This window comes from Trachypithecus francoisi, unplaced genomic scaffold, assembly GCF_009764315.1.
Source record: "Trachypithecus francoisi isolate TF-2019V2 unplaced genomic scaffold, Tfra_2.0 Lachesis_group1, whole genome shotgun sequence".
NCBI lineage: Eukaryota > Metazoa > Chordata > Mammalia > Primates > Cercopithecidae > Trachypithecus > Trachypithecus francoisi.
Genome location: NW_022681454.1, coordinates 14,693,993 through 14,716,538, shown reverse-complemented (window position 1 = coordinate 14,716,538; position 22,546 = coordinate 14,693,993). Strand labels below are relative to the sequence as shown.

Here is a 22,546-nt window from a genome sequence, read left to right as displayed (position 1 = left end):
CTCTAGAACACACACACACCCTCACCTCTAGAACACACACACACATCCCTCACCTCTAGAACACACACACATCGCTCACCTCTGGAACACACACACACCTCTCACCCCTAGAACACATGCACTCACCCCTCACCTCTAGAACACACACCCCTCACCTCTGGAATACACACACACCCCTCACCTGTAGAACACACGCACACATACCCCTCACCTCTAGAACACACACACACACACACACCTCACCTCTAGAACACACGCACACACACCCCTCACCTCTAGAACACACACACACCCCTCACCTCTAGAACACACACACAGCCTTCACCTCTAGAACACACACACACCCTCACCTCTAGAACACACACACACACCCTCACCTCTAGAACACACACACCCTCACCTCTAGAACACACACACATCGCTCACCTCTAGAACACACACACACCTCTCACCCCAGAACACATACACACCCCTCACCTCTAAAACACACACACCCCTCACCTCTAGAACACACACACCCCTCACCTCTAGAACACTCACACCCCTCACCTCTAGAGCACACACACACAAACCCTCACCACTAGAACACACACACACACACAAACACTCCTCATCTCTAGACCCCGCACAGCGCACCCCTCACCTGCAGACACACTTCACAGTCCCCTCCTCACTTGCCCGCATCCTTCAGGACCATCATTGTCTCCACACTCACCTCTCCCCTCAAGGCCTCTCTCATTGACCCCCTCACCCTGACCTTTAGCTCCAGTATTCCCCTCCCCAGGCCCTCTTCACCGTTGACTCTTCCCCCGCTCCCCGCTTCCCTTCCCACCCGGCCCGCGGCCTCACCGCTGCTCCGGGCTCAGCAGTGCGCGGTACTCGGCGCAGCGGCCCAGGAAGATGTCCCGCAGCTGTGGGCTGGTGCCCTCCCCGTGCCACGGCGCGGGCGCCCCGCCCTCAGCCAGCAGCGGCAGCAGCAGCAGCAGCAGCAGCAGAAGCTGGAGCAGCCGCGAGGCCGCGCACCCCCGGGCCGCCATCGGGGAACTTCGGTCCCTCCAGTCCCGTGCCTCCTCGACTCCCCTTCTCTCCTTCTACTAAGGCGGCTCCGCAAACTGATGCAGGGCGGGACTCTCGCTCGTCGCAGTGACTCTCGCTCGTCGGAGGAAAACCTCGCTGTTTTCCGTTTCCCGTTCCAGTCTATTTCAAGACTGAGCTTGGGGCAGGGTGCGGTGGCTCATGCCTGCAATCTCAGCACTTTGGGAGGCCAAGGCGGGCGGATCGCTTGAGTCTAGGAGATCGAGACAAACCTGAGTAACATATAGGAAACAAACCTCCTCTGTAAAAAAAAATATAAAAATTAGCCGGTCTTGGTGGTGCGCACCTGTAGTCTCAGCTGCCTGCGAGTTTGAGATGGGAGGAGGCTTGACCCCAGGGGATCGAGGCTGCAGCGAGCAGTGATGGCACCACTGCACTCCAGCCCTGGGCGACAGAGTGACACCCTGTCTAAAAAAGTAATAATAAATAAATAATAAAAATAAAACCAGTGAGCTTGGAACATCACCCAGAACAGGACCGGTGCACTGTGGCCCAGGCTAATCTTGACCGGTGGCCTCCGGGAGGGAGCCCCAAAGAAGCCGCGAGGTTAGAGGAGAGGTGAGGAGAGGTGAGTCATCATAGAAGAAAGACTTTTCTGGCTCCAAAGGACAACAACTTTGACAGATGCCCTCTTTCACACCAACCAATAAGTGGTTTTTGTTTGTTTTCAGGAAATAATAACCACAACTACGTGCCAAGCACTTTGCAAGTATAATATTCATTGCTTTCCGCAACACCCTTCCTAGCTAAGTTTATAATTATTCTCGCTTTAGCAATGTTTAAACTTAGGGAAGTTAAGCATGTTCGGCCCTCCAGATTTGCGGATTCATCATCCAAATTCAACTAACCACGGATGAGAAACATTTGAGGAAAAAAAGAATGCTTGCCTCTGTACTGAACATGTACGGACTTTTTTTCCTTGTCATCATTCCCTAAATAATACAATGTAATAACTACTTATGTAACAATTACATGGTACTTGATATTATAAGGAATCTGAAGATGATGTGAATTACAGGAGAGGATGTGCAAATACTGTACTACACCATTTAATACAAGGGCCTTGAGCATCTGTGGATTTTGCTGTCCAGGGGGGTCCTGGAACCAGTTCTCCATGGATACCTACTGCCCACTGTAACTTGTTAGAGGTCACAATCTCCCTTCCTGATAGATGCAAAATCCTGGAGACAGTCAGTTTAAGAGAGCCAGTATTAATAGAATACCACGTGGAGGCCCAAGTCCTCAATTCTTAAAGTAATGACAGCAATGAACTTTGAGTGCCTGGCAAGCACTTGATAAACACAAGGGAGGACAGAACAAGTGTTCTGTACTGTTTTATTTGAATCTCTTTCTTTCTATAACCAAAATCTGCTTTCTCCTGTTCAGTTCCTCCTTAAGTTAAATCCACTTTCCAGAGGTAAGTATTTTAATCCTTTCAAGTTTTGTTCCTGGTGTTTGTTTCCATATTTCTAAATAACATGTGTGAACACCCAAAATTTGAGACAGGTCTCAGTTAATTTAGAAAGTTTATTTTACAAGGTTGAGGACGCTTGTCCATGACACAGCCTCAGGAGGTCCTGACAACATGTGCCCAAGGTGCTCAGGGCACAGCTTAGTTTTACACATTTTAGGGAGACATGAGACATCAATCAATGTATGTAAGAAGTACATTGGTTCCATCCAGAAAGGGAGGGACAACTCGAAGCAGGGAGGGGACTTCCAGTTCTCAGGTAGGTAAGAGACAAATGGTTGCCTTCTTTTGAGTTTCTGATAAACCTTTCCAAAGGAGGCCATCAGACTACGCATATATCTCAGTGAGCAGCTGAATGACTTTGAATAGAATGTGAGGCAGGTTTGCCCTGAGCAGTTGCCAGCCTGACTTTTCCCTTTAGTTTAGAATTTTGGAGCCCCAAGATTTTCCTTTCATGCATCCCTGGTATGGCTTGTCCCACCAAATCTCATGTTAAATTGTAATCCCCACTGTTGGAGGTGGGGCCTGGTGGGAGGTGATTTGATCATGGGGGTGGGTTTCTCATGAATGGTCTAGCACCATCCCCTTGGTGCTGTTCTCATGATACTATAAGGAATCTGAAGATGATGTGAATTACAGGAGAGGATGTGCAAATACTGTACTACACCATTTAATACAAGGGCCTTGAGCATCTGTGGATTTTGCTGTCCAGGGGGGTCCTGGAACCAGTTCTCCAAGGATACCTACTGCCCACGATAACTTGTTAGAGGTCACAATCTCCCTTCCTGATAGATGCAAAATCCTGGAGACAGTCAGTTTAAGAGAGCCAGTATTAATAGAATACCACGTGGAGGCCCAAGTCCTCAATTCTTAAAGTAATGACAGCAATGAACTTTGAGTGCCTGGCAAGCACTTGATAACACAAGGGAGGACAGAACAGGTGTTCTGTACTGTTTTATTTGAATCTCTTTCTTTCTATAACCAAAATCTGCTTTCTCCTGTTCAGTTCCTCCTTAAGTTAAATCCACTTTCCAGAGGTAAGTATTTTAATCCTTACCTTCAGTTCCTTATTTGGAACATTCAGTTCCTTATTTATACTAGCCACATTTCAAGTGCTCAAGAGCTACTTTTCAAACATGTCCATCACTGTGGTGACATCTACAGTGTGGCACAATGCTGATCCCTGGCTTCAATGTCTAATTTGGTAGCCATTCTCCATATATGGCCATTTTATTTAAGTGAGATCTGGTTGCTTTAAACTGTGTAGCACTGGCAGGGCACCTTGGCTCACGCCTGTAATCCCAGCACTTTTGGTGTCTGGTGCCAGGGGGGTGGGTGGGAATCATGAGGTCAAGGGATCGAGACCATCCTGGCCAACATGGTGAAACCCATCTCTACTAAAAATACAAAAATTATCTGGGTGTGGTGGCGCGTGCCTGTAATCCCAGCTATTCCGGAGGCTGAGACAGGAGAATCGCTTGAACCTGGGAGGTGGAGGGTACATTGAGCTGAGATATCACCACTACACTCCAGCCTGGTGACAGAGTGAGACTCCATCTCAAAAAAAAAAAGGTGGGGGGATAGCACCTCCTCCCTCTCTCTCTTGCTCCCTTCGGCCACCACGTAAGACCCCTCACTCCCTCTTTGCCTTCCACCACATTTGGAAACTTCCTGAAGAATCTCCAGATGCAGAAGCCACTGCGCTTCCTGTACAGCCTGCAAAACTGTGAGCCAATTAAACCTCTTTTTCTTACAAATTACCAGTTTCAGGTATCTATAGCAATGCAAGAACAGACTAATACAATGCCTATATGCTATTTTTTGATGTTTCTGTTTGGGACATTATTACATTTTATTTGTTGTAAACCTCTTGTTTACCCTGGAGGTAATCATTATCTAGAAAGTAACTAGCTTGCTTTCGATATTACAGGCTCATAGGCAGAAGGGACTTGCGTTGTCTCAGATGAAACTTTGAACTGTGGACTTTTAGGCTAATGTTGAAATGAGTTAAGAATTTGAGGGACTGTTGAGAAGGCATGATTGGTTTGGAAATGTGAGGATATGAGATTTGGTGGGGCCAGGGGTAGAATGATATGGTTTGGCTGTGTCCCCACCCAAATCTCATCTTGAATTGTAGCTCCCAGAATTCCCACGTGTTGTGGGAGAGAGCTGGGTGGGGGTAATTGATTCATGGGGGCTGGTCTTTCCTGTGCTATTCTTGTGATAGTGAATAAGTCTCACAAGATCTGATGGGTTTATCAGGGGTTTCCACTTTTGCTTCTTCCTCATTTTCCTCTTGCTGCTGCCATGCAAGAAGTGCCTTTCACCTCATGCCATGATTCTGAGGCCTCCCCATCCATGCAGAACTGCAAGTCAATTCACCCTTTTTTTTTTTTTTTTTTTTTTTTTAGACTGAGTTGCTCTGTGGCCCAGATGGTGCGATCTCAGCTCATAGCAATCTCCGCCTCCCAGGTTCACACCATTCTCCTGCCTCAGCCTCCTGAGTAGCTGGGACTACAGGCACCCACCACCACGCCCAGCTAATTTTTTCTATTTTTAGTAGAGATGGGTTTTCACCATATTAGCCAGGATGGTCTCGATCTCCTGACCTCGTGATCCGCCCACCTCGGCCTCCCAAAGTGCTGGGATTACAGGCTTGAGCCACTGCACCCAGCCCAATTAACCCTCTTTTTGTTCCCAGTTTCAGGTATGTCTTTATGAGCAGCATGAAAACAAACTAATACAACTAGATCTCACTTCCTCCTCTTTCTTGTTTTATGGAGCACATCTTCCAATAGCTTCTTGAGAAGATACATAGGGACTAAACTTTCTGATATTTTTGCATAAGAATTCGAAATATCATTATCCTACCTTCATACTTGAGAATTTGGTTGGGTTTCTGAGATTTTTGCATAAGAATTCAAAGTATCATTATTCTAACTTCACATTTGATTGAGAATTTGGTTGGGAAGATTTTTGCATTGGAAAGCATTTCCTTTCAAAAATGTGAAGACTGTGTTCCATTGTTTTCTGTGTTGCTGTTGAGAAATCTGAACCCATTTTCCTATTCCTGTTTATTTGATCTTTTTTTGTTGTTGTTTGTTTTGTTTTTTATTCTTTGGCCTGTTTTTCCATCTGGAAGTTTTCAGAATTTCCTTCTATTCTTAGGAGTATGAAATTTCAGAGAAGAACTTGGGCAAAGGTAGTTGTTTTTCATTGTACTGGACAATCCATGAGCCCTTTTAACCTGCAAACTCATGTCTTTAAATACTGAGATATTTTTTCAATTTTTTGGTAATTTCCCCTCCTCCAAATTTGTTTTCTCTTTCTGAAATTCTTATTACTCATATAGGAATGATTTCCTTGTTAGATTTCCTAGTCTCTAATTTTCTATATTTTCCCCTTCTATTTTTTATTTACTTTGCCTTCTTATACTTTCTTGAATATAAATTTATCATTATCTTACAACTTCTCTATTGATTTTTAAATTTATACTATATCTATATATCTATATATACATATATACAGTTGTGTTCTACCTGTTCAGGTCTTTTTGCTTTTTATAATCTTCTCTTGCTGTTTTGTGAATATTTTTGAGGCTTTTATTACAGATGTAGGTTTTTCATTTTTCTTTTCAATTTTCTTCTGCCAACGTCTGTTTCCTTTGAATGCCATATTTCTATTTTGGTGACTGACTTTAATGTGAGAAGTTTCCCTCAAATAAACTGATGACTTTTGGCTGATTATTTTTACAAACACAGAAAAATATAAGGAACTCTATCAGTTCATTGTCACACTGCTGATAAAGACATACCCAAGACTGGGTAATTTATAAAGAAAAAGAGGTTTAATGGACTCACAGTTCCACATAGCTAGGGAGGCCTCATGATCATGGCAGAAGGCAAAAGGCACGTCTTACCTGGCAGCAGGCAAGAGAGAGCTTGTGCAGGGGAACTCCTCTTTATAAAACCATCAGATCTTGTGAAACGTATTCACTATTATGAAAATGGGAAAGACCCACCCTCATGATTCAATTACCTGCCACCGAGTCCCTCACATGACATGAAGGAATTGTGGGAACTACAATTCAAGATGAGATTTGGGTGGGGATACAGCCATACCATATCAGGCACTAATTAGAAGCAGGCTCAGGCACATGGTTAGAATTTATCAAAGGGTGGGCTGCCCTGTAGGATGAACATACTGCACTTTATCACTAAGAGATCCCTGTCATTTTCTCTTCCACAGTCCATTTTTCCAGAGAGTAATACTCCTATTTTTTTTTTTTTTTTTTTTTTTTTTGAGACAGAGTCTCGTTCTGTTGCCCAGGCTGGCATGGAGTGGTGTGATCTCAGCTCACTGCAAGCTCTACCTCCTGGGTTCACACCATTCTCCTGCCTCAGCCTCCTGAGTAGCTGGGACTACAAGCGCCCACCAACACACCTGGCTAAATTTTTATATTTTTTGTAGAGACGGGGATTCACTGTGTTAGCCAGGATGGTCTCGATCTCCTGACCTCGTGATCCACCTGCCTCGGTCTCCCAAAGTGCTGGGATTACAGGCATGAGCCACTGTGCCTGGCCTAATATTCCTATTTTCTACCTGGAAGGATATAAGCCTGGGTGCTAGCAATGTGGAGCTGAGTGGGGGAAGGTGGATGGAGGAATCTCACTATTCAGTATAAAGATTTTCATTTATCCCGCCTCTCTCACCACATTTTCAGTAGAAGCTCTGGCCTCAGCAATACCTGGTACCCCACAACCTAGAATCTTTAGTTCATTCTTCAGGAAATATATCGCTGCATAGGATTAGGGAGGGCATTCTTGGACTTCCAACTACTTTTTTGACTTCCAACCCTACATTCACTCCCACTTCCATCTTAGTGACAGACTGTTCTTCCAATTCCTCTTTCTTTTGAGGGTTCATGGTATCAAACAACTTTCTTCACAGCTTACGTTCTCTTTCCCCACTAGCCAGCCGAGGTTTTGGCCTTCACTGGCCAACTAAATTGTTACCCCTTCTTCATTTTCTTTCCACCATCCCAAATTCTGTTCCTGACAACTCCTCTTCTTTTCTCTTTTCCCTCATGGTTTACTCCTTTTTCATTTTGTTCATATTCATCTTGTTTATTGTAATGTGGGATGAGTTTGTTTTGAGGGAAGAAGTCTCTCATACCTCACAAACCCTCAAAACATGACTTTATCTTGATGTGTGAGGCAACAGGAAATACACAGCACCACTTTTGAAGTATCCTTGCATCTGTCTGTCTATCTATCTGTCTAATCTGAATCTAGCAAACCTTCAGATTTAACTACAGTTTTCAGGAAATATAGGGGATAGAGGGACATGTTAAATGATACCACAGGCAGCCATGCACTGAAACTGGCTGACAATATTTGACAGATACATTTTCAAAAATCTGTGAGCCATTTGTTAAACACAGTCATAATTAAAAATTAAATTATATAAACTTATAACAAAATAAATTATATTAAAAGCAGGCTGGGTGCGGTGGCTCATGCCTGTAATCCCAGCACTTTGGAAGGCTGAGGCAGGTGGATCACAAGGTCAGGAGATCGAGACTATCCTGGCTAACATGGTGAAAGCCCATCTCCACGAAAAATACAAAAAATTAGCTGGGTGTGGTGGCTGGCAACTGTAGTCTCAGCTACTTGAGAGGCTGAGGCAGGAGAATGGTGTGTAAGCTGAGATCATACCACTGCACTCCAGCCTGGACTACAAAGCGAGACTCTGTCTCAATAAATAAATAAATAAATAAATAAATAAATAAATGCAAAGGTAATAAACATCCAAAATACATAACTTCTTAATTATTTTACTACATGTTGCTATTATTTATGCTCTTGGGAATATTTATATCTATTTTATTTTTACAGTAGAAATATTATGTAAAGGTGTGCTACTACACATCTTTTCCCAATTCTGCATTCAGTGGTATCATGTTGGTAGCTTGAAATCACTATGGTGGTAGTATTTACATCAAGAAAACCAGAAAATACTACAAAGCAGAGCCCATTCACCCCATCTCAACTCTACCCAGAAATATTATATAATTACTAGCACAGCACTGGCTGCAGGTATTGTAATTAGACAAATCCAGAATGTAGAAAATCTTTCAGAACAAATGAACACTTTCTTCAATAATTAAATGTAAAGAAAAAGGAGGGAAACCTAAAAATTAAAAGATAATTACAAGACTAAATAAATGCATTTTGTGAAGTTTGTTTAAATACTAACTTAAACAAACTGTAAAAAAAAAAATTATGACACAACCAATGAATTTGAATTTTAGACAGTCTAAATATTCAGTAACCGATGTTAAGTTTTTCTAGTTACAATAATGATTTTATGGTATTGTGGTTTTAAAATAGTGCTTATCTTTTAGAAATACACACTGAAACATTTACAGATGGAATTAGGTCTGGGATTAGCTTCAAAATAATCTAGGAAAGGGGAGAATGGTAAGGAATTGTGATATAGATAAATCAAGATTGGCCTTGCATTGATGTTTACCATTATTGGTTGAAAGGTATATGAGAGTTGATTATAAAATTCTTTCTACTATTATATATGCTTGAGATTCTCCCTAATAGAAGGTTTTTGGACTTTTAAGATAGGTATTTCATATCCTTTAATTCAACCATTTTATTGAAATAAAACAAACATACTGAAAAGTACACAAATCTTAAATGGGTCAATGAATGTTCACAAAAAGAATAACCAGCACCCAGATCAAGAATGACACTCAATACACATACACTGAAAATTACAAAACACTGCTCAGAGAATTGAGAGAACACTTTGGGAGGCTAAGGCAGGCAGATCACTCGAGGTGAGGAGTTCAAGACTAGCCTGGCCAACATGGTGAAACCCCATCTCTACTAAAAATACAAAAATTAGCTGGGTGTGGTGGCACATACCTACAGTCCCAGCTACTTGGGAGGCTGAGGCAGGAGAATCGCTTGAACCCATGAGACCGAGGTTGCAGTAAGCTGAGATCACACCACTGCAGTCTAGCCTGGGTGACACAGTGAGACCCTGTCTCTTAAAAAAAAAAAAAAGAAAGAGAGAGAGAAAGAATTGAGGGAAGACTTGACTACTCTGAGAGATATATCACTGTCATGGATTGGGAGACTCAATACTATTACAATGTAAAGTTTCTCCATATTGATCTTTAGATTCAGTGCAATTGCAGTCAAAATCCCAAATATTTTTTTAAAAAATAGAAATTGAAAAGCACATTTAAAAAATTACATGGGGGGGGGCGTGCCCAAGATGGCCGAATAGGAACAGCTCCAGCCTCCAGCTCCCAAAGTGAGCGACACAGAAGATGGGTGATTTCTGCATTTTCAACTGAGGTACCGGGTTCACCTCACTGGGGCATGTCGGACAGTTGACGCTGGTCCACGGGTGCAGCCCGATCAGCAAGAGCTGAAGCAGGGCGAGGCATTGCCTCACATGGGAAACACAAGGGGGAAGGGAATTCCTTTTCCTAGCCAAAGGAAATTGAGACACACAACACCTGGAAAATCAGGTAACTCCCACCCTAATACTGCGCTTTACCAAGGGTCTTGGCAAATGGCACACCAGGAGATTATATCCCACACCTGACCCAGAGGGTCCCACGCCCATGGAACCTCCCTCATTGCTAGCACAGCAGTCTGAGATCTAACTGCAAGGCTGCAGTGATGCTGGGGGAGGGGCACCCGCCATTGCTGAGGCTTAAGTAGGTAAACAAAGCCACCAGGAAGCTCGAATTGGGTGGAGCCCACCACAGCTCAAGGAGGCCGGCCTGCCTCTGTAGACTCCTCCACTGGGGACAGGTCATAGCTAAACAAAAAGCAGCAGAAACCTCGGCAGAGGTAAATGCCCCCGTCTGACAGCTTTGAAGAGAGCAGTGGATCTCCCAGCATGGAGGCTGAAATCTGAGAATGGACAGACTGCCTGCTCAAGTGGGTCCCTGACCCCTGAGTAGCCTAACTGGGAGACATCCCCCACTAGGTGCAGACCGACACCTCACACCTCACACAGCAGGGTACACCCCTGAGACCAAGCTTCCAGAGCAAGAATCAGACAGCAACACTCGCTGTTCAGCAATATTATATCTTCTGCAACCTCTGCTGCTGACACCCAGACAAACAGGGTCTGGAGTGGATCTCAAACAAACTCCAACAGACCTACAGCTGAGGGTCCTGATTGTTAGAAGGAAAACTAGCAAACAGAAAGGATACCCACACCAAAACCCCATCAGTACATCACCATCATCAAAGACCAAAGGCAGATAAAACCACAAAGATGGGGAAAAAGCAGTGCAGAAAAGCTGGAAATTCAAAAAATCAGAGCGCATCTCCCCCTCCAAAGGAATGCAGCTCATTGCCAGCAACGGAACAATGCGGGATGGAGAATGACTTTGATGAGTTGAGAGAAGAAGGCTTCAGTTGATCAAACTTCCCAGAGCTAAAGGAGGAACTATGACATCAGTGCAAAGAAACTAAAAATCTTGAAAAAAGATTTGATGAATGGCTAACTAGAATAACCAATGTAGAGAAGTCCTTAAAGAACTGATAGAGATGAAAACCATAACACGAGAACTATGTGACAAACGCACAAGCTTCAGTAACCGACTCAATCATCTGGAAGAAAGAGTATCAGCGATTGAAGATCAAATGAATGAAATGAAGCGAGAAGAGAAGTGTAGAGAAAAAAGACTAAAAAGAAATGAACAAAGCCTCCAAGAAATATGGGATTATGTGAAAAGACCAAATCTACGTCTGATTGGTGTGCCTGAAAGTGACGGGGAAAATGGAACCAAGTTGGAAAACACTCTGCAGGATATCATCCAGGAGAACTTCCCCAACCTAGTAAGGCAGGCCAACATTCAAATTCAGGAAATACAGAGAATGTCACAAAGGTACTCCTTGAGAAGAGCAACTCCAAGACACATAATTGTCAGATTCACCAAAGTTGAAATGAAGGAAAAAATGTTAAGGGCAGCCAGAGAGAAAGGTCGGGTTACCCACAACGGGAAGTCCATCAGACTAACAGCAGATCTCTCAGCAGAAACTCTACAAGCCAGAAGAGAGTGGGGGCCAATATTCAACGTTCTTAAAGAAAAGAATTTTCAACCCAGAATTTCATATCCAGCCAAACTAAGTTTCATCAGTGAAGGAGAAATAAACTCCTTTACAAACAAGCAAATGCTTAGAGATTTTGTCACCACCAGGCCTGCCCTACAAGAGATCCTGAAGGAAGCACTAAACATGGAAAGTAACAACAAGTACCAGCCATTGCAAAAACATGTCAAAATGTAAAGTCCATCGATGCTAGGAAGAAACCGCATCAACTAGCAAGTAAAATAACCAGCTAATATCATAATGACAGGATCAAGTTCACACATAACAATACTAACCTTAAATGTAAATGGACTAAATGGTTAAATTAAAAGACACAGACTGCCAAACTGGATAAAGAGTCAAGACCCATCAGTTTGCTGTATTCAGGAGACCCATCTCACATGCAGAGACACAAATAGGTTCAAAATAAAGGGATGGAGGAAGATCTACCAAGCAAATGGAAAACAAAAAAAAAAAAAGCAGGGGTTGCAATCCTAGTCTCTGATAAAACAGACTTTAAACCATCAAAGATCAAAAGAGACAAAGAAGGCCATTACATTATGGTAAATGGATCAATTCATCAGGAAGAGTGAACTATCCTAAATATATATGCACCCAATACAGGAGCACCCAGATTCATAAAGCAAGTCCTTAGAGACATACAAAGAGACTTAGACTCCCATACAATAATAATGGGAGACTTTAACACCTCACTGTCAACATTAGACAGATCAACGAGACAGAAAGTCAACAAGGATATCCAGGAATTGAACTCAACTCTGCACCAAATGGACCTAATAGACATCTACAGAACTCTCCACCCCAAATCAATAGAATATACATTCTTCTCAGCACCACATCGCACTTATTCCAAAACTGACCACATAGTTGGAAGTAAAGCACTCCTCAGCAAATGTACAAGAACAGAAATTATAACAAACTGTCTCTCAGACCACAGTGCAATCAAACTAGAACTCAGGACTAAGAAACTCAATCAAAACCGCTCAACTACAACCTGAACAACCTGCTCCTGAATGACTACTGCGTACATAACAAAATGAAGGCAGAAATAAAGATGTTCTTTGAAACCAATGAGAACAAAGATACAACATACCAGAATCTCTGGGACACATTTAAAGTAGTGTGTAGAGGGAAATTTATAGCACTAAATGCCCACAAGAGAAAGCAGGAAAGATCTAAAATTGACACCCTAGCATCACAATTAAAAGAACTAGAGAAGGAAGAGCAAACACATTCAAAAGCTAGTAGAAGGCAAGAAATAACTAAGATCAGAGCAGAACTGAAGGAGATAGAGACACAAAAAACCCTCCAAAAAATCAAAGAATCCAGGAACTGGTTTTTTGAAAAGATCAACAAAATTGATAGACCACTAGCAAGACTAATAAAGAAGAAAAGAGAGAAGAATCAAATAGACGCAATAAAAAATGATAAAGGGGATATCACCACTGACCCCACAGAAATACAAACTACCATCAGAGAATACTATAAACACCTCTATGCAAATAAACTAGAAAACCTAGAAGAAATGGATAATTTCCTGGACACTTATACTCTCCCAAGACTAAACCAGGAAGAAATTGAATCTCTGAATAGAGCAATAGCAGGCTCTGAAATTGAGGCAATTATTAATAGTCTACCAACCAAAAAAAGTCCAGGACCAAATAGATTCACAGCCAAATTCTACCAGAGGTACTAGGAGGAGCTGGTACCATTCTTTCTGAAATTATTCCAATCAATAGAAAAAGAGGGAATCCTCCCTAACTCATTTTATGAAGCCAACATCATCCTGATACCAAAGCCTGACAGAGATATAACCAAAAAAGATAATTTTAGACCAAAATCCCTGATGAACATTGATGCAAAAATCCTCAGTAAAATACTGGCAAACCGAATCCAGCAGCACATCAAAAAGCTTATCCACCATGATCAAGTGGGCTTCATCCCTGGGATGCAAGGCTGGTTCAACATACGCAAATCAATAAATGTAATCCAGCATATAAACAGAACCAAAGACAAAAACCACATGATTATCTCAACAGATGCAGAAAAGGCCTTTGACAAAATTCAATAGCCCTTCATGCTAAAAACTCTCAATAAATTCGGTATTGATGGAACGTATCTCAAAATAATAAGAACTATTTATGACAAACCCACAGCCAACATTGTACTTAATGGGCAAAACTGGAAGCATTCCCTTTGAAAAGTGGCACAAGACAGGGATGCCCTCTCACCACTCCTATTCAACATAGTGTTGGAAGTTCTGGCTAGGGCAATGAGGCAAGAGAAAGAAATAAAGGGTATTCAGTTAGGAAAAGAAGAAGTCAAATTGTCCCTGTTTGCAGATGACATGATTGTATATTTAGAAAACCACACTGTCTCAGCCCAGAATCTCCTTAAGCTGATAAGCAACTTCAGCAAAGTCTCTGGATACAAAATCAATGTGCAAAAATCACAAGCATTCTTATACACCAGCAACAGACAAACAGAGAGCCAAATCATGAATGAACTCCCATTCACAATAGCTTTAAAGAGAATAAAATACCTAGGAATCCAACTTACAAGGGATGTAAAGGACCTCTTCAAGGAGAACTATAAACCACTGCTCAGTGAAATAAAAGAGGACACAAACAAATGGAAGAACATACCATGTTCATGGATAGGAAGAATCAATATTGTGAAAATGGCCATACTGCCCACGGTAATTTACAGATTCAATGCCATCCCCATTAAGTTACCAATGAGTTTCTTCACAGAATTGGAAAAAACTGCTTTAAAGTTCATATGGAAGCAAAAAAGACCCCGCATTGCCAAGACAATCCTAAGCCAAAAGAACAAAGCTGGAGGCATCATGCTACCTGACTTCAAACTATACTACAAGGCTACAGTAACCAAAACAGCATGGTATTGGTACCAAAACAGAGATATAGGCCAATGGAACAGAACAGAGCCCTCAGAAATAATACCACACATCTACAGCCATCTGATCTTTGACAAACCTGACAAAAACAAGAAATGGGGAAAGGATTCCCTATTTAATAAATGGTGCTGGGAAAATTGGCTAGCCATAAGTAGAAAGCTGAAACTGGATCCTTTCCTTACTCCTTACATGAAAATTAATTCAAGATGGATTAGAGACTTAAATGTTAGACCTAAAACCATAAAAACCCTAGAAGAAAACCTAGGTAATACCATTCAGGACATAGGCATGGGCAAGGACTTCATGTCTAAAACACCAAAAGCAACGGCAACAAAAGCCAAAATTGACAAATGGGATCTAATTAAACTAAAGAGCTTCTGCACAGCAAAAGAAGCTACCATCAGAGTGAACAGGCAACCTACAGAATGGGAGAAAATGTTTGCAATCTACTCATCTGACAAAGGGCTAATATCCAGAACTGAGAAAGAACTCAATCAAATATACAAGAAAAAAACAAACAACCCCATCAAAAAGTGGGCAAAGGATATGAACAGACACTTCTCAAAAGAAGACATTCATATAGCCAACAGACACATGAAAAAATGCTCATTATCACTCGCCATCAGAGAAATGCAAATCAAAACCACAATGAGATACCATCTCACACCAGTTAGAATGGCAATCATTAAAAAATCAGGAAACAACAGGTGCTGGAGAGGATGTGGAGAAATAGGAACACTTTTACATTGTTGGTGGGACTGTAAACTAGTTCAACCATTGTGGAAAACAGTGTGGCAATTCCTCAACGATCTAGAACTAGAAATACCATTCGACCCTGCCATCCCATTACTGGGGATATACCCAAAGGATTATAAATCATGCTGCTATAAAGACACATGCACACGTATGTTTATTGCAGTACTATTCACAATAGCAAAGACTTGGAATCAACCGAAATGTCCATCAGTGACAGACTGGATTAAGAAAATGTGGCACATATACACCATGGAATTCTATGCAGCCATAAAAAAGGATGAGTTCGTGTCCTTTGTAGGGACATGGATGCAGCTAGAAACCATCATTCTCAGCAAACTATCGCAAGAACAGAAAACCAAATACCGCATGTTCTCACTCATAGGGAATTGAACAATGAGATCACTTGGACACAGGAAGGGGAACATCACACACCGGGTCCTATTGTGGGGAGGGGAGTGGGATAGCATTAGGAGATATACCTAATGTAAATGACGAGTTAATGGGTGCAGCACACCAACATGGCTCATGTATATATATGTAACAAACCTGCACGTTGTGCACATGTACCCTAGAACTTAAAGTATAATAATAATAAAAAAATTACATGGAAATGTAAAAGATCTAGTACAGCCAAAACAATTTTAAGAAATCAGAACACAGTTGGAGGATCTATACTACTGTCTAATTTCAAGACTTACTATAAAGCTACAAAAACAAAGACATCATGGTATTAGTGTAAAGATAGATGTATAGGTAAATACAGCAAGAAAAAGTTCTACAAATAGACACACATAAATATGGTCAATTGCTTTTCAATAAAGACATCAAGGTAATTCAGTGGGGTTAAAGGTAGTTTATTTATTTATTTATTTATTTATGAGACAGTGTCTCACTCTGCTGGCCAGCCTGGAGTGCGATGGCATGATCACAACTCAGTATAACCTGACCTCCTGGGCTTAGGTGATCCTCCCACCTCAGCCCCTGTCCCCACCCCAGTAGCTGGGACTACAGATGTGTGCCACCACACCCAGCTACTTTTTCTAGTTTTTGTAGAGATGGGTTTTTTTCATGTTGCCCGGGCTGTCCTCCAACTCCTGGACTCAAGCAGTCCACCTGCCTCGGCCTTCCAAAGTGCTGAGATTATAGGTGTGAGCCACAGTACCTGACCAAGATGGTCTTTTTAAACATATGGTACTGAATATCTGCATTAAAAAAAAAAAAGAATCTCACACCATACATAAAAATTAACCAAAAAATATGTTATAGGCGTAACATAAAATCTGAAAATATAAAAACTTATAAGCAAAAATTTCTTAGTTATAACGCCTATGAACCTAAGATATCTAAGACAGGTCTCAGTCAATTTAGAAAGTTTATTTTTCCAAGGTTAAGGACAACACCAGTGACACCTGTCACACAGCCTCAGGAGGTACTGATGACATGTGCTCAAGGTGGCTGGGGTACAGCTTGCTTTTGTACTAGGGAGACATAATACATCAGTCAATACATGTAAGATTTACATTGGTTCGATGTGGAAGGGCAGAACAATTCAAAGCTGGGGAGGAGAACTTCCAGGTCATAGGTAGGTTTAAAAATTTTCTGCTTGGCAATTGGTTGAAAGAGTTACTATCAGTGGAAAGGAACGTCTGGGTTACAATAAGAAGTTGTGGAGAGGTTTTATCATGCAGATGAAGCCTCCAGTGTTAGCAGGCTTTAGAGAGAATAGACTGTAAATGTGTCTTATCAGACTTAAGGTCTGTGTTGATGTTAATGCTGGAGGGGTATAATGTCCAAGCCCCTCGCCCATCATGTCCTGAACTAGATTTTCAGGTAACTCTGGAATGCCCTTGGCTAGAGGAAGGATCCATTTGGATGGCTGAAGGCCTTAAAATTTTATTTTTGTTCTACATACCAAAAGTCAAAACACAAATTTATATATTGGCATTCATCAAAGCTAAGAAATTCTGCTCTTCAAAAAGCACCACTAAGAAAATGAGCAATCCACAAATTGGGATGTACTTGCAATATGTATCTGACAAAGGTATGTATCCAAAAAACAGGGTTGTCCAATCTTGTGGCTTCCCTTGGCCACACTGGAATAAGCCACACATAAAAAACACTAACACTAATATAACACTAACTTCAGCCACACATTAAAAAACACTAACACTAGCTGATGAGCTTAAAAAAGAAAAAAAAGAAAAAGTTCTGTGTGTTACATGTAGTTAGACAGGCATGAGTGGGGCAGGAGAGGGCTCTTCCCCTGCCCACTAGGAATGTTGGGTGATGGTTTGGCAGTTATTACATTTATTACATTGCCTCTTTAAAAGTGATAAATTGGCAGCTGACACCAGGGAGAGGCCATTTCCTGATGGTCCACACCTGCGGCACTAAACTGTTAACTGAATGCAGAGACCAGGGAGAAGCAACTTCCAGGTCATGTACATTAAGAGACAAAATGGTGGAGTATGACCTTCCAGAGGCACTCTCCTGGAAAATGGAAGAAAGCCTCAGATGGCATGCATACAGCTTCCTAAATACATTGTGCATGCTCACCTCCCAAGCACATTAAATAAAAGCAGTTGTTATGCTTGTGTGCATGGCCGGCCGGAGGGCCAGAGAGTCCCCTTTCCACTTGCCTCCCAGTTGACCAGGAATGGGCTGCATGGTAGCTCTCTTCCAGGATTCTATGGCTTGGGGCAACAAATCATGCCAAGCTCTCTCTCTCTGCTATATCCCGAAGTCCAACACCCTGCAGATCAGCCCCCGAGGACCATTCAGCTTCCTTTTCCCGATGTCAGTTTCACCTTGTGTCTGTCACGACAGGGCGATAATGTGGCATTCCTTGGAAGCTTAACGGGATGCCATGAGCTTAAGACTTTCCAAGAGCTTGCCCATCAGTCTGCCCTTAGTCATCCTCAAACAGATGTATGGTGGTATTGTGGTGGACACTTACTGGACACTCTGCCAGGTAATTGGAGAGTAGTACTTACGCTCTTGTCCAATTGGCTATCCCTTTCACCCTGGCATTTCATCAACCAGAAAAAGAAAAACCAGAACACACAAAAAAATAGACTCTCAAGTTAACATAGACGTCATTGGAGTCCCACAAGAAGTGCCTAACAGATTCAAAGCCCATGACCAAATAGCTGCAGGATTTAAATCCATATTTCCACAGGTAACTATTAATAAAAATGTAGCTTGGATAAATTACATCTATTATAATCAGCAGCAGTTTATTAATTATACCAAGGATGCTATCAAAGGAACAGCCGACCAATTAAGGCCTATTAGCCAAATGGCTTGGGAAAACAGAATAACTCTAGACATGTTATTAGCCAAAAAAGGTGGGGTTTGTGTTATAATTAAAACCCAATATTGTACCTTCATCCCAAACAACACTGCTCCCAATGGAAGCATAACAAAGGCCTTGCAGGGATTTACTGCTTTATCCAATCAATTAGCTAAAAATTCTGAAGCCGATGACCCTATTTCAGAATGGCTAGGAAAGTGGTTTGGTAAATAGAAAGAAATCATAGCCTCAATTCTTATTTCCCTTGCAGTCGTAATAGGTGTACTCATTAGGTGATGTGTCATACCATGCATCCACGGGCAAATACAAAATATTGTACAAACAGCACTTACTGAAGCCTCCCTTAGTTCTCCTCCACCTTACTCAAGTAAGCGTTTCCTGTTAGAAGATCAAAACAAACAGCAAAGCCAAGACATGTTAAAAAGTTTGAAGAGAAAAATCATAAGAAAATTTAAAAGGGAGGAATTGTAAGATACAACGAATTTCTCTGAGTTTCTCTTCAAAAATTTAGCCTGCTAACTTCCTTGTCTTTTGTTCTCAAATTCAACTTTCCTGTTCCTCCTTGCCCCTAGTTACTGTAAAACAGCCTACCCCTTTTCCGTCATCCCTAATCAATAACTCACATCTGTTCCCTTGGTTACCTGCACCCATTGTGTCTCCGAAACTGCACGTCTCACATGTTCTACCTCTGCACCTCATGTCCCCCTCCCCTTTTATATTTAGAAAAATATGTACAAGTAGCCAATCGGGTCAGTTCAGATTGTGCAGTTGGACCCTAGCCCATGCGGGAGGGACACAGAGGTAGGAATTGCGTTAAGGATATAAAAATCCCCTAGTCTCCTTTGTTCTCTGTGCTCTTGCGATCTTAATTGGCACAGGTGGCACCCTTCTTCAGAAGTCAATTGCCTTGCTGAGAGGATTAAACTTTTGCCTGAGTGCTGGTTTTACTTCGTGGCACCGAGCATTTATTTCTGGAGCATTTTATATCCAACAAACACAAAAATAAGAAAAACCACCACATCTTAAAATTGGCAAAATAGTTGAACAAATACTTCACCCAAGAAGATATTCCACTCCTATGTATTTACCAAAGGAAATATGAAAATACATCTATGCAAAGATTTGTGCCTATGTTTATAGAAACTTAATTCATAACTCAAAACAGTAAATAATGCAAATGTCCAACGAGAAGAATAGATTAATAACTTGCAATATCATCATACAATAGAGTATTATTTAGCAATACAAAAAAATGACAAATCTTTTAAAAATATGGTGAATGAAAGAAGCTAGATGTAAAAGAACACAAACTTTATTACTCCACTTATATAAATGTCTAGAAGAAGAAATAGTAGTATGCTGATATATACAGTTGGAGGAAAAGAGATTTCAGATGGAATGAATTGCCTGAGCAAAGGCAGAAAAGGAAAAACCATGGAACTTCTGAAAACAGTTGAAAGTTTAGTTCGATTGGTAAATAGGATGCAGATGGAGACTGGACAGGAAAATTACAGTTATAACTTAAAGCAATTGAGCACAATGCTAAGGTATTTTGACTTTGTTCTTTTGATCATTATGAATTATCAATAATTTCTGAGCTTCCTTATTGAAAACTGTGTTTCTTTTCTTGGCCAGAATTCTTGATTGCCAGAGAATGAAGAGAGATTATGCATTTAAAGGCCTTAGAATAATGTGTTCCATAGGGTGCTCTCAATGATGGTTTTGAATGCTTATCTTATATGTTCTGTATGTTTATTGTCTGTTGTGGAAGGTTGAAAAATAACCCAGCAAAGATGTCCATGTCCTAAACCCTGGAGCCTATGAATATCTTACTTTACATAGTAAGAAGGCCTTTGCAGATGTGATTAAATTAAGGATCTTAAGATGGGGAGAATAGACTAGATTATCTGGATGAGTCCAATGTAATCTTAAGAGTCCTTACAGGAGGAAGTCAGGTAAATCAGAGACACAGAGAAAATAATGTGATGGCAAAAGCAGAGAGATGCCTGAAGATATTATGCTGCTGGCTTTGAAGATGCAGGAAGGAGCCATAAGACAGGGGATGTAGGCAGACTTCAGAAGCTTGGAAGGGTAAGGAAACGTTCTTCCCTGAATAATCCAGATGTAATGAACACTGCTGACACCTTGACTTTTGCCCAGTATACATTTGACTCCAAAGAAGAATAAATTTATGTTGCTTTAAGCCACTATGTGGCAATTTGCTAAAGCAGCAATAGGAAACAAATAGAGATTTGGGTACCTGAAACCGTCACTCTTTCTGCCCCCTTTTCTCTTCATTTGTAAGGTTGAACTTGGCAGTCACCATGAGTAGGACTATTATTCTTGTTTAATCTTGACCAGAGTCCATGAGGAAGGCACCCCAAAGAAAAAGCAAGATTGGAGAATAGGTGAGTTCAGTCAAGAGAAAGATTTTTCTGGCCCCAAATTATGACAACTTTGCTGTAACAAACACTAAAGTTATAGAAATAATTTGGGTTTGGATAATCTGTAGAAAGACTGGAAAAATTCTTAGGAATGTGATAGAAGAGGCCTAAATATGCTTGAATAGGCTGTTAGTAAAAATACGGGTGTCATGAGGGCTTGGAAGTAAGTGAAGAGCATGGTAGAGAAAACCTGTATCATATCAGAGAAAATCTTCACACACCACAAACTGTAGAAATATAGATGTTAAAAGCGCTGCTGGTGAGAGCTCACAAGAAAATGAGAAACATATTTTTGGAAACTAAAGGAAAGAGGGTTCTTGTTATACAGTAGTAGAAAGCTTAGATAAATTGTGTCCTATAATTGTAAGAAAACAGAACTTTTAAGCAATGAACTTGTATAGTTGCAGTTTCCAAGCAGTGATGAAGGTCTGACTTGGATTTTTCTTGTTGCTTTTAGAAAAATGAGAGAGAAAAGGGATAAATTGAGAGAACTGTTAGAAAATGAAACCATGATTTAATGAGTTGAGAAATTCTTGGCCTATCCAGATTGCAAAAGATGCCAAAGCTAAGAGATCCATTATAAGGAAAACATGCTCTGGCAAGAAAGCCAACAATGTGGCTCCACATCCTTCTTTTAAAAGTTTTTGAATTTTAAATTGTAGTAAAATATACACAATATGAAATTTATTATCTTAACTATTTGTAAGTGTGGGTAGTCTTTTGCTGCTGCTTAGGAAGCACAAAAGATTACAGTATTCTGATACACAGAGGGCTCTTTGAAGAGGCATGTGACTCACAAACCACCTCAACCAATCTCAGCACAAGCCCCAAGTAGAGCTAGGATTATTCAGGAAACATCTGTTGAGGAGCCTCTCTCTCAATGGAGTGAATCCCTATGACTCACAATGTTTTGTTTACCAATAGAATACACTGTGAAATTCGACTAAAAGAGACAGAGTGGTTGAAATGAAAGAAGACAATCGAGCTCCCTAAATTCTACCAGCAGGAAATGGGCTGATAAAACTATTCAGTAGCAGACATGTGGTACTCCACATTAAAAAGGATGGCTCTGAGGGTTGGAGCCCCAGGTACAGAGGGCAGGTGTAGGAGCCACAGCTATTCCCAGGCTTAGTAACCTAATGGAGTTTGCCCATGGGACTTTGAAAGGGATTGGCTGTTTTCTTTTTGGCTTTTGTTTTCTCCCTTTTTGAATGGGAACGTCTATGACTGTTACCGTATTTCTGTCCTACTACTGTTTTAGAGCACAGAACTTGCTTTCTAGTTTCACAGGTCCTTAGATATAAAACTTTGCCCCAGAATAGATTTATACTCAGAACTGCACCCATATCTAATTTAGATACAAGATTTGGGACTCTTCAGTTGAAACTTATATGA

The 22,546-nt window shown here is 41.2% G+C and overlaps 2 protein-coding genes across 10 annotated transcripts in view; both read right to left on the bottom strand.

The window, feature by feature from the left end:
* The window catches only part of BST1 (bone marrow stromal cell antigen 1), a 32,270-nt gene extending 31,066 nt beyond the window's left edge, over positions 1-1,204 (bottom strand). For 4 of the 5 annotated variants that reach the window (XM_033213803.1, XM_033213807.1, XM_033213804.1 and 1 more), the window contains exon 1: positions 850-1,204. In XM_033213803.1, the coding sequence (XP_033069694.1) occupies positions 850-1,037 (188 nt within the window). In that variant the 5' untranslated portion in view covers positions 1,038-1,204. Of the gene's footprint in view, positions 1-643; positions 773-849 lie in introns of those variants that run through there. The other variant, XM_033213806.1, reaches the window with a different exon arrangement.
* FAM200B (family with sequence similarity 200 member B) overlaps positions 1,148-22,546 on the bottom strand; it is a 30,860-nt gene continuing 9,461 nt past the window's right edge. Inside the window, exons 3-4 of one of the 5 annotated variants that reach the window (XM_033213800.1) lie at positions 1,382-1,503; positions 1,148-1,288 (exon numbers count right to left, since the gene is read on the bottom strand). In XM_033213800.1, the coding sequence (XP_033069691.1) occupies positions 1,390-1,503 (114 nt within the window). In that variant the 3' untranslated portion in view covers positions 1,148-1,288; positions 1,382-1,389. Of the gene's footprint in view, positions 1,289-1,321; positions 1,337-1,381; positions 1,504-17,640; positions 18,209-20,967; positions 21,060-22,546 lie in introns of those variants that run through there. The other 4 variants (XR_004437835.1, XM_033213801.1, XR_004437838.1 and 1 more) reach the window with 4 other exon arrangements.